Source organism: Rana temporaria, chromosome 12 (assembly GCF_905171775.1).
Source record: "Rana temporaria chromosome 12, aRanTem1.1, whole genome shotgun sequence".
Lineage (NCBI taxonomy): Eukaryota > Metazoa > Chordata > Amphibia > Anura > Ranidae > Rana > Rana temporaria.
Genome location: NC_053500.1, coordinates 137,558,490 through 137,570,605, shown reverse-complemented (window position 1 = coordinate 137,570,605; position 12,116 = coordinate 137,558,490). Strand labels below are relative to the sequence as shown.

Here is a 12,116-nt window from a genome sequence, read left to right as displayed (position 1 = left end):
TGAATTTGGATATACAGTGAAACCTCTGATTAACGCGGTTAACAAGCGTTTCGCAATAAGAGCATTTTTTTTTGTAAAACTCTGACTCGGTTTGCCTCGTAAAACAAGATTCAAGCCACAGTGGTGTGCAGTACCACATTTGACCAGAGGTGCGGGGGTGCCGGAGCCGATCAGAGCCAAGCGGAAATCCTACGTTCCGAGTTCAGCCGAGCTGTCCCAAGTATTTCTGAGGCTCTCCGGTTTTGCAACTGACAACCTCCGTGACAAAATCTCACCCCTGTCCTGTCCTGTCCATGTCGGTCTACAACAGCTCACTTTCATTCACACTGGATTCTCTTGTTCCTCTCATTACACAAAGTATTAGGCCCCGGCCATTACAACCTTGGCAGGCCGACGACACTAGAAATCTTAACTACTTGCCGACCAGCTCGTCCCTGCGCGAGAGCCCGTAGCTATACGTTGGCTCTCGAAGCGGTCACTAGGGGCGTGTGCCCCCCGCCCAAGACTCTGACCAATCCCTCCACTGGCTTCCCATTGCCCAACTAACAAAATTCAAAACGCCAACAATGCCATACAAAGCCATTCACAACTCTGCCCCAAGCTACATCACTTATCTCCAAATATCACCCAAACCATCCTCTCCGCTCCTCCCAGGACCTCCTGCTCCCTAGCTCCCTTGTCTCCTCCTCCCATGCTCATCTCCAGGACTTCTCCAGAGCTTCTCCCGTCCTCTGGAACTCACTACCGCAATCTGTCCAGTTATCTCTTACTCTGTCCATATTTAGGCGATCCCTGAAAACTCATCTCTTCAGGGAGGCCTATCCTGCATTCAGCAAACAACCAAATCTTCTACTTCCCTCATCGGTTCATCCCTCATAGTTATTACCTTTTGTTCCACCAGCCCCACCCTTTTAGATTGTAAGCATGCAAGAGCAGGGCCCCCCCCCTTACCCTCTTGTATTGTATTGTTGCTGTATTGTCTCCCTATATATTGTAAAAGCACTGCGCAAACTGTTGGCGCTAGTTAAATCTTGTATAATATCAAAATGCCTTGATGGGTAGGTTTCAAATCTAGAGGAGTGGGAGTTCTTGGCCGGTTGCATTTGCATACAGACCCCTTTAAGGTAACTCCCACCTACAGTCCGATTTTCTTTTTATTATAAGGAAAACTTGGAGACTCCGCCTCCTCTAAACTGTATATTAGGATAGCGTTCTGTACCTTTAAGCTGGTGTTGCAGCGTGCGTGGTTCTGGTCGTGGACCTTCCAGGGGCCATTTCCGGGCGTCTCTGCACCGCGGGTGTCCGGTACCACCAGAGAATCTCCGGGAGAAAGAGGAAAAATTCCCAGAGAGATGGGGCGCTCCTTCCTGATTGGTGGATACAGTAAAGCGTTACAGACATGCATAAAATTTCAAAAAAACATTTGGATTTAGAAACAAATTTAGGATTTTAATGCAATTTTTGTATTGTTTTTTTTTAAAGACAAGCCACTGACAAGTTCTCCCACAATCAGAAAATAAAAACGTCAATTTCCTTTGTTCCCTGTTCCCTTTTGCCGAATTTATATGCCGCATTTGTGTTTAAAGGCGTTTTTTTTTTTTTTAGTTTTAATACCGGTAGTCAAAATGTATCTCCATTAAAAATTCTTGTATTCGAAGCGTGGCTAAAACGCGAGTTACCACGTTTACAAGCTGTTACAGGCATTTGCCATTTTAAACGCCTCCAAACATCCGTCCTAAATGCATTTTTTTGCCTTCCAAAAAAAATGCTTCTAAACTCAACTGTCTAGAAACGACCCTGTGTACATGTACTGATAAGATAATATAGAGGAGGGGTCAGGGGGCAGCTGAAATAAAACGCCCAACTGTTCGTTTACCAGCAGCAGTGTACTGGCAGGATAACCAGGCGATAATAGAAGAAAGGGAGACCAAAAAACAAATGCAGCCGTCACATCTAATGCCGCGTACACACGATCATTTTTCGGCATGAAAAAAAAGACGTTTTTAAAAACGTAATTTAAAATGATCGTGGGCTTCACATCGTTTTTCATCTTCTGAAAAACGACAAAAAAAAATTAAAATAATTCGAGCATGCTGCATTTTTTAATGTCGTTTTTCGTGATGTAAAAAATGATCGTGTGGGCAAAAACGCAGTTTTAAACCCGCACATGCCCAGAAGCAAGTTATGAGACGGGAGCGCTCGTTCTGGTAAAACTACCATTCATCACGCTGTAACAGACAGAAAAGCGCGAATCGTCTTTTGCCAACAAGGAATCCGCTAAAAGCAGCCCCAAGGCGAATAGAACTTCCCCTTTCGAGTTCTGTCGTACGTGTTGTACGTCACCGCGCTTTGTTCATCATTTTTCCAAAACGATGGTGTGTGGGCAAAGTCTTTTTTAATGATGAAGTTGGAAAAACGTCGTTTTTGTTTTCATGTCGAAAACGATCGTGTGTACGCGGCATAAGCATTGGCAAGCTGCAATATAATAAAGGTTTGCTTTTGGGTTCAATACCAGTTTAAAGTGCAACAATCATTCAGGATTTTTTATTATTTTTTTTCCCCCAAAAATACAAATTGGAGGGACTCAAGCTTCTTGTTGCATGATTTCACGCATCCCCATTACCTTTCTGATACACAGAACAGTGCCAACAGCAGGATGGAGAGAGGTCTGGCCTACTGCCAATCATTCTTTTATGTCACATCCAGCCCTGGACATTTATACCAGTGTATGATATCCGTGGATGACGCACAATCCTCTCTCCCCATGGATGCACAATTAAAAACACTAAAATTACACAAAACAATTTTCCACTGCATGCAGCAAACCAATAATAGAGCCCATAGGGTGACATGACCCCCCTGAGATAATGGAGAGGCACAGACCATACAGAACAGACCAAGATCTGATCTGCCCATCAGCCACAGAAGAGATGGAGAAGTGTCAGCAAAAACTCCTTCTGGAGCCCATAATATACAGAATATCTTACACAGCAATTAAACCTCATCTGTTCAGATATGGAACGGTGACCCACATATAAGTAAGCAACCCCCACAAAGCTGCATTATAGGTGTTACTGATCCTATAAAGAGGAACTTCAGTCCTCACATAATTTGTAATAAAAACATCTTTGCCATTCTGACTCTTCCCTCCAACCACTTTGCTTATTATTTTATGCATACCGTGATTCTGTACTTGCCAAATATGCTGCAGAAATCTACCCCCACCGAGTCTGGCTGCAGCCATTTTAACTGTGGGCAGCTGAAGCTGCTGCCTGTTCACTTCCTGGATTTACACACACAGCTCTGCAGCTCTCATTGGCCCCCTTATGAACCCCCCCTTCCTGGCAAACATTCACAAGAGTGATAGAGCTGTGCATGATGTCATAAGCCTAAGCTTTTTACCATACAAGAAACAGGAAGTGGGCTGTATAAGGTAATTTACTGGCAGAAAAAACGTTTTTTTTCCAAAGTTAAAACAAGGGCAGAAGATTTAATATATTAAAGTTGGGAAAAATAAATAAAAAATGACTGAAGTTCCGCTTTAAGCTTCTTAGCACCTCCCCTCACAGTGCTGGGTCCATGGAAACTCCTTTCAGGAAAGCCACTTTTCCAGATTATCATTAGCAGAACTTTCTAGAAAGCAGATTGCATGCATCACTTGCACAGATGAAGGTAATCCTACGTATATGAAAACACAGAACATCAGGAAACAACCACAAAAGGCAAAAACGGTGACAAAAAACCCTCCAAACCTGCAGAGAGCTCCATAAAAAGCTAAATTCTTCCGCTGTGATGGCTAGGGGACAATGGACGGTTTCCATTTCCAGAAAACACTCGCAGCGCCACCGCTATGGGGGGGGGAGCAGGGGGGAGACACGCCAGGAATTAAGGTCACACAAATTAACGACGGTGGCGGCTCGTTCTGACTAATAAAGAGTGGCTTCATTATTTTTCAGCCACAGGATCAGCTAATTGTGCGCTCTGCTTGCCTCTCATCGACGATATTCCGTCCATATCCGAATCACAGAACACAAACATGTCAGTCTATACAAAGGTTTTCCAGTCACATAAAAAATTTCAGTCAGGACAATGCGCCATTGAAGTAAGTTCGAAGAGCTAGTTTGACTTCATCAATAAAACTGCCTATGCAGAAAAGAACAGACAAACTGTGCAGCACTGACTAAATTTGAATAATGTCCTTAATAATCGGTATAGGCCATTTACATTCCTCATGAAGTCTGACTGAAATACTGCCAGGACATTGCTAAAGAGAGGCCCATAGCTAGATTCATGTAGAGTGCCGCATCTTTAAGGCGGCGTAGCGTACCGTATTTACGCTACGCCGCCTTAAGTCAGAGAGGCAAGTACTGTATTCACAAAGTACTTGCCTCCTAACTTACGGCGGCGTAGCGTAAATCGGGAAGGCGTAAGCGCGCCTAATTCAAATTAGGCTGAGGGGGCGTGTTTTATGTTAATGGGGGGTGACCTGCCGTGATTGACGTTTTTTTTACAAACGGCGCATGCGCCGTCCGTGTACATATCCCAGTGTGCATTGCACCAAAGTACAACGCAAGGACGTATTGGTTTCGACGTGAACGTAAATTACGTCCAGCCCTATTCACGGACGACTTACGCAAACAACGTAAAATTTTAAAATTTCAACGCGGGAACGACGGCCATACTTAACATTGACTAGTCCTGCTATTTGATGGAATAACTTTACGCCTGAAAACGCTGTATCTTTACTGCGACGGGCGCACGTACGTTCGTGAATAGGCGTATCTAGTCATTTACATATTCTACGCCGAACTCAACGGAAGCGCCACCTAGCGGGCCAGCCTAAATACTGCACCCCAAGATACGACGGCGCAGGCCGTCGTATCTTAGCTCGGCCTAACTCTATCTGAATCTAGCTACCAGTCATCACTGCTCACCTCCACCATCACAGGAGCGAGTTCTCCAATGTTGCGCTCAGAGCTACTGCATCAGGGGAGACAAACAGCATGTGAGGGGGTTTGAATCGGGGAAATGGCTCCCTCCTGTGATGGTGGAGTAGAGCAGTAATGACTGGGACTTTCTAAGCAACGTCCCGGTAGTATTTCAGTCAGGCTTCATGAGGTATGTAAATGGATGTTTTTATCTACAAAGTTGAATAAAGCCCCTGCTTTAGGTGTAGGCCGTCTATGCATCTCATAAAGCCTGACTGGAATATTGGCAGGACATTGTTAAAGAGAGGCCTAGTTGTTAGTGCTCACCTCCATCATCACAGGAGTGAGCTCCTTCTCTGACTCAAACCATTTTACATGCGCCCTCTCCCCTGATGCAGTAGCTCAGAGTTTGAGAGCTGCCTCCTGCGATGGTGATGGGGAGCAGTAATGACTAGCAACATCCTGGGAGTATTCCCCGTCAGGCTTCAGGAGGTACGTCAACGGCCTACACCTACAAAAAGAGCATTATTTAACTATGTAGATAAAAATTAACTGTGCAGCTTTGACTAAAGTTAAATAATGCTCTTGCTAAAGGTGTAGGCCATTTATATACCTGATGAAGCCTAACTGGAGCATTCCCAGGACGTTGCCAAGAGAGGCCTAGCTATTATGGTTTACCTTAAGCATGCCAGTAGTGAGTTCTTTCTCGGATTCAAACTCCCTCACATGCCCTTTTTCTCTCCCCTGATGCAGTAGTTCTGAGCTCAGCATTTGAGCGCTCACTTCTATGACCGTGGAGGGCACTGGAGGCGAGTAGAAACAACTAGGCCTCTCTTAGTAACATCCTAACAATGTCCTGGGAGTATTCCAGTCAGGCTTCATGAAGTATGTAAACGGCTGCAGTATTTGCTTTATCTACAAAGTTGAATAAAGCCCCTGCTATAGGTGTAGGCCGTTAACGTACCTCAAAGCCTGACTGGAATATTCCCAGAACGTTACCAAAGAGAGGTCTAGTTGTTACGGCTCACCTCCATCATCACAGGAGTGAGGTCTTTCTCCGATTCAACCCCCCTTTACATCTCTCTCTCCCTCCTGATGCTTTGAGCTCAGCATTTGAAAGCTTGCCACCTTTATAAACTGCCTCAAAATTCTACACTTTGTGCAGATTAAGGGCATTGTTCACCTTTACCAAAATCAGCCTATGTAGGTAAGGGGCGCCGTAGCTAAACAACTGTGAGCTTTGACCAAAGTTGGCCTATGTCCTTGCTATGGAGGCAAGGCCATATACATATCTCCTGAAGCCTGGCCAAAAAAACTTCCAGCGGTGGCATCATCCTGTCCTGCCTTGTTGTTAGGATGTTGCCAAGACACTCCCAGCTGAAACAAACCCCCTTACATGCACTCTCTTTTCCCCAATACAGCATTGCTGAGTTCAGACACGATTTAACTTTGGTCAAAGCTGCACAATTTGCTTTTATCTACAGGACACATCGCCTACATAGGAGTTTTTTTAGTAAAGGTGAACTAAAGCTTTAAGACCCCATGCGCACTAAGCGGCAGCGGCTGGACGAGAGAGAGCGGCAGCGGCTGGACGAGAGAGAGAGAGAGAGAGCGGCAGCGGCTGGACGAGAGAGAGAGAGAGAGAGAGCGGCTGGACGAGAGAGAGAGAGACCGGCAGCGGCTGGACGAGAGAGAGAGAGAGAGAGAGAGAGAGAGAGAGAGAGAGAGAGAGAGACCGGCAGCGGCTGGACGAGAGAGAGAGAGAGAGAGAGAGAGACCGGCAGCGGCTGGACGAGAGAGAGAGAGAGAGAGAGAGAGACCGGCAGCGGCTGGACGAGAGAGAGAGAGACCGGCGGCGGCTGGACGAGAGAGAGAGACCGGCGGCGGCTGGACGAGAGAGAGAGACCGGCGGCGGCTGGACGAGAGAGAGAGACCGGCGGCGGCTGGACGAGAGAGAGAGACCGGCGGCGGCTGGACGAGAGAGAGAGACCGGCGGCGGCTGGACGAGAGAGAGAGACCGGCGGCGGCTGGACGAGAGAGAGAGACCGGCGGCGGCTGGACGAGAGAGAGAGACCGGCGGCGGCTGGACGAGAGAGAGAGACCGGCAGCGGCTGGACGAGAGAGAGAGACCGGCAGCGGCTGGACGAGAGAGAGAGACCGGCAGCGGCTGGACGAGAGAGAGAGACCGGCAGCGGCTGGACGAGAGAGAGAGACCGGCAGCGGCTGGACGAGAGAGAGAGACCGGCAGCGGCTGGACGAGAGAGAGACCGGCGGCGGCTGGACGAGAGAGAGAGACCGGCAGCGGCTGGACGAGAGAGAGAGAGAGACCGGCAGCGGCTGGACGAGAGAGAGACCGGCAGCGGCTGGACGAGAGAGAGAGACCGGCAGCGGCTGGACAAGTGAGAGAGACCGGGAGCGGCTGGACGGAGCACCAAGCGGTACTTGTCTTTAGAGCAGTATGCAGACTGCTGGCGTTCTGGACATTGGATCATACTGTCCTAAATGTTAGTACTGCTAGGTGCACTGTCCAGCCCCATCCAGCCACAGCAGCTTTTAGCCTCTCAGAGTTTGACAGGTTGCTGACAGCAAGGCTGGACGCTGCACCTGTGCCCTCTCCCTGCAAGTAAATATGTTTACAGGGATTGGACAAACCAATTAAAAATTACAGGGGCACTCACAATGATGAACTTTAGTATTCATGTAAACCCTTTATACCAAAAAAAAAATATATATAAAAAAAATCAGTTTCCTGTAACTGAATATAAAGTGTGAGCTTTTTGTTTCAATTTTCTTTTTTTTGTTAGTGTACTTAAATCTACCAATACATGCAACAATCCCTCCCCCGAGACTGACAATGCTGTGTTCTACTGTGCACCTTCATCCAGAATGGAGGCACTCTAATACAGGAGGTGTTATAGGCCAGGAAAACCCCTAAAAATGGAAAACTAATGCAGCCATCACATCTAATGCTCGGTAAACCGGTTTTGGGTTTAACACCAATTTAAGGAAAAGCACAAACGAATAATGAAAACCAAAATATACCGAACTACATGTAAACTTATCATTATAAATACGCAACAACGGCATCAAAATCATATTAAACTGCATTCAAACTGACCGTCCTCGGACATAATCCCAGTGTATGATATCAGACATATTACACTCAAAAGACAACACACTAAACTCCACTAGAGATTGTAAGCTCTGGTTAGCAGGGCCCTCCCACCCTCTTGTATTGATTTGTGTTGTCTCCCAAGCACTACAAAAAAACAACAGCTGGGTCTATAGAAACCCTGAAAAAAAATTATTATTAAATAATATAATTATAAAACCTAAATATATACACATACATAAAATATTTATACAATATTAAATACATACATAATAAAAAATATATGCAGAAGAATATAAAATACAATAATATTAATCACAATAAGGCAGAACAGCGTCACATACACAGGCCAGAAATTCCGAAAACAAAGCGACAAAACAGTTCTAAATACAGCACGATACTGATGATATAAAAAACAAAATATCCAAATTCCGTGTAATATCACAAATCAGACCTGTCCAGCTCCGGCCCCCAAAGGCCACACACAACTACGATTTTGGAGAGGCGCAGTAATCATCCATTCGCCACTCTTGCCAATAAAAAATGACCAATCTCCAGTTAGCAAGAAATCACAGAGCGCAGGGGCCAGAGTGACTGGCTGCAAGAGCAGAGACGGCGGTTATAAGCTTTAGCCGTGCCAAACGTCGGTCACCCCGAAAGATGCTCTTCGCACAGACGCAGGACGCGCACTCACTGGAGAAAGTTGCAGCAGTATCAAGCTCAAGGTCAGTCAACATCGCAGATCCGGTAACGTACGACCGACCTCCTTACTGTTTCACCGCCCTCACTGCGCCAACCTTAAAACTTTGGAAGAGTCCGGCCCTTAAGGGCCGAGCTGAACAACTCCGTCACAGTGGCATTTAAAAAAATACATTTTTTTTTCTCCTTCCTCTGCATTAAATGCAAAAAATAAATAAAAAACAACAGCAAGCAATAGGTACAGATATAAATACGCAGGACACACACGCACAAATACAGAAAGCGCCCCATCTGTACGCTCGGCAGGGTGATCAATCAAACCACACAAAAACAAATGAAGTCGGGGCGGCTGGGCCTAAGCACACCCTGGGTGATGAAGGGTTAATAAGTACCTGAGGATCCTGGGAAGGCTCTCGGTCAGGGCCGGCAGGCCGGCGGAGAAGGAGAAATGCACGAGCAGCAGGACAGACAGAGACACCAGGATGGCAGAATTAATGACCACCGCCCCGCCAACAAAGCCAAACACAAAGAGTAGCATGCATCTGGGACTCATGGCTCTGCGCTGGCATGGTGGCAGGCCTGGGGATCAAGGGTGCCGCACGTCTAACGAGAGGGTCCGCCGGATGAGCTCAGGGTCTGTCATTCAGCTGGTGCCACAAAAGCAATGCCATAGCCCATTGCTGCGTGTGTGTGCTCCTGCAGCAGACTCCGAGCGATGACATCATCCCTCCCCCCCCCCCTCCACCTCCTCCTCCACCGGCTCTCCCAGGGAAAGGGATGAAGATGCTCTGTATTGAGCTGCAGCCAATCAATGCACGTTATCCATCTGGGGACTCCTGCACAGGGGAGGGAAGAGGCAGCGGCTGCTGGATGCTGACAATCCGTGAACAACAACAACACAGACAGAGCACACGGTACATGGACCAGGCCGATCTGACAAGGCGACGCCACCAGAGGTGACGTGCAAAGTACAGCAAGCCGCAGCAGCCACATTTCACCCTAGATCAGTCACCGAACGGTGACAAATGACAACGGCTGCTTGGGATGGAGTAAGGGGGGTCACCACACTCAACACTAATCACTCACACATGCAACAATTAGATCTCTCGATCGCAATAATAAATTTGGATACAATCTAAAAATCGGACAACAAGCATTTCATTTTTGGCCTGTAAATTCTTCGGTGAGATCATCATTGCAGAAATGTTGCGCATTACATTAAAGTGGTTGTAAACCCTTATGCCGCGTACACACGATCGGAAATTCCGACAAGAAAACAGTGGATTTTTTTTTTCCAACGGAATGTTGGCTCAAACTTGTGCTGCATACACACGATCACACAAAATTCCGACCGTCAAGAACGTGGTGACGTACAACACTAAGACAAGTCGAGAAAAACGAAGTTTAATGATTCCGAGCATGCGTCGACTTGATTCCGGGCATGCATGTTTTTTTGTGCGTCGGAATTGCGTACAGACGATCGGAATTTCCGACAAGAATTTTTCTGGTCGGAAAAACCGAGAACCAGCTCTCAAATTTTTGCTGTCAGAATTTCCAACAGAAAAAGTCAGATGGAGCTTACATACGGTCTGAATTTTCAACCAAAAGCTCACAACAAACTTGTCTTGTCGGAAATTCCGACCGTGTGTACGTGGCATTACAGACAACTTTATAATAAGAGACTTACCTGTAGGTACTGGAAATATCCTCTAAACCTGCACGGTTTAGGAGATATTTACCATATACGCTTGTGCCGACGTCATCGGTGCATGCGTACTTTAGAAAGGGTGCGATCGTGCCATTTCTACAGGGCCTGTGCTGTCACCGTTGGCTCAAGGGCACATGCGCGGGAGCGACGTTGCGCAATGGGGTGCGACTTGTCATGTGACCCGGAATGATCCAATGTGAACGAGGCCTTAGGCTCCATTCACATGCTGCGGATCTGGAATCGCGGGCAGAATCATTGTGTGGCAATCGATGTGTGACGCACGTTTGGGTGCCATTATCCTTTATTGGCAGCACAAGAATGATGCGATTCTGCGGCGATTGTCATACGGCAAATCGCACCTTTATATAAAAAAAAAAAAAAAAAAAGCTTTTCTACCAAAAATAAGCAGAGGTTTATTTTCGGATAACAAATGTTCATAACGCCACCCATTAACTGAATGGACTGCCCCACGTTCGACATGCAAAAATCATATGAAAATCGCAAGTGGAAACGCTGGTTCACCCTACATGTGATTGCATGCTTATTCTCGCTGTAGATTCTGCAGGTGCAAAGCAAGAACTCAGCGCCAATTTATTAAACTAGCAAAAAGGCACATAAAACTTCGAAACAAAGGAAAGCAAACTAATAAAAAAAAAAAAAAAACAGGATAAAAGAAAACACAAAATCCAATATTAAAAAAAAAAAAAAAAAGAAAAATAAAAAAAGCACACTATAACTATATATATATAGATTTATATTCTGTAAATCTATGTATATAAAAATATATATTCTATACATATATACACATACACGTTAATATACAAAAAGTACAAGAGGATGCTAGCTGGAAAAAAAATAACAGTAGGAGACGGTGGAAGGGACGGCGTTCTGGAGAGGAAAGGGTGCATCACGCCGCCTGGCTCCCAACACATTCCAGTCCTGCATGCAGATTTTCAGAATCAGCCCCGGCATTGTTCTGGGATTTAAATACAATGGCGGTATTCTCTGCCATGGACAAAAGCAGCTTGGGGGTGGGAGGCACATCCCCCCCCCACCAGTTCTTTATTAAACTCGCACTGATCTCACCTAATTCTGTTTTGCATGGTAGATTCCAGTTGGTCGGACGACATTAGCTGCTGCAGTTTGGTACGTTCCAGGTGTTCCATGTAATTATGGATCATCTATAGAGAAGATAAAAAAGGGGATTGTTTAATATTTATGGACATTCCCCCCCAAAGTGCACAAGTATTTAAAGGGTTCATCCGCCCCAAAAGTGTCATTTCAGTTGTAGGTGGAGTTTGTGAGGTTTCATGAATTTGGCTGACTGTAATGGCAAGATCACTGAGCCCGCCTCTTTTACCGAAAACCTTAGGGCCTTCTAATTCTTCCTGTTACATTGTCCAAATTAAAATAAATGCATTCAGCAGGGATGGTGGGAACCCCTCATAATGGGCACAGTGGGTGTACAGACCCAGTAACTCAGCACAGGGATAGTGGGGGAACCCCTCAATGTACAGACCCCAGAGACCCATGTACAGACCCTGAGCTCTCATAAGGGGCACAGCAGGTGTACAGACCCGGGAACCCATTATGAGGGGTTCTCACCATCCCTGTGCTGAGTTACTGGGTCTGTACACCCACTGTGTACATTATGAGGGGTTTCCACTAT

At 46.2% G+C, this 12,116-nt stretch overlaps 1 protein-coding gene across 3 annotated transcripts in view; it reads right to left on the bottom strand.

Annotated features, from left to right (window-relative positions):
• Positions 1 to 12,116, bottom strand: part of SPAG9 (sperm associated antigen 9) — a 72,195-nt gene that overhangs the window by 33,431 nt on the left and 26,648 nt on the right. For 2 of the 3 annotated variants that reach the window (XM_040330900.1, XM_040330902.1), the window contains 2 exons: positions 11,534 to 11,628; positions 1,220 to 1,367 (listed from right to left, as the gene is read on the bottom strand). In XM_040330900.1, the coding sequence (XP_040186834.1) occupies positions 1,220 to 1,367; positions 11,534 to 11,628 (243 nt within the window). Of the gene's footprint in view, positions 1 to 1,219; positions 1,368 to 9,131; positions 9,455 to 11,533; positions 11,629 to 12,116 lie in introns of those variants that run through there. The other variant, XM_040330901.1, reaches the window with a different exon arrangement.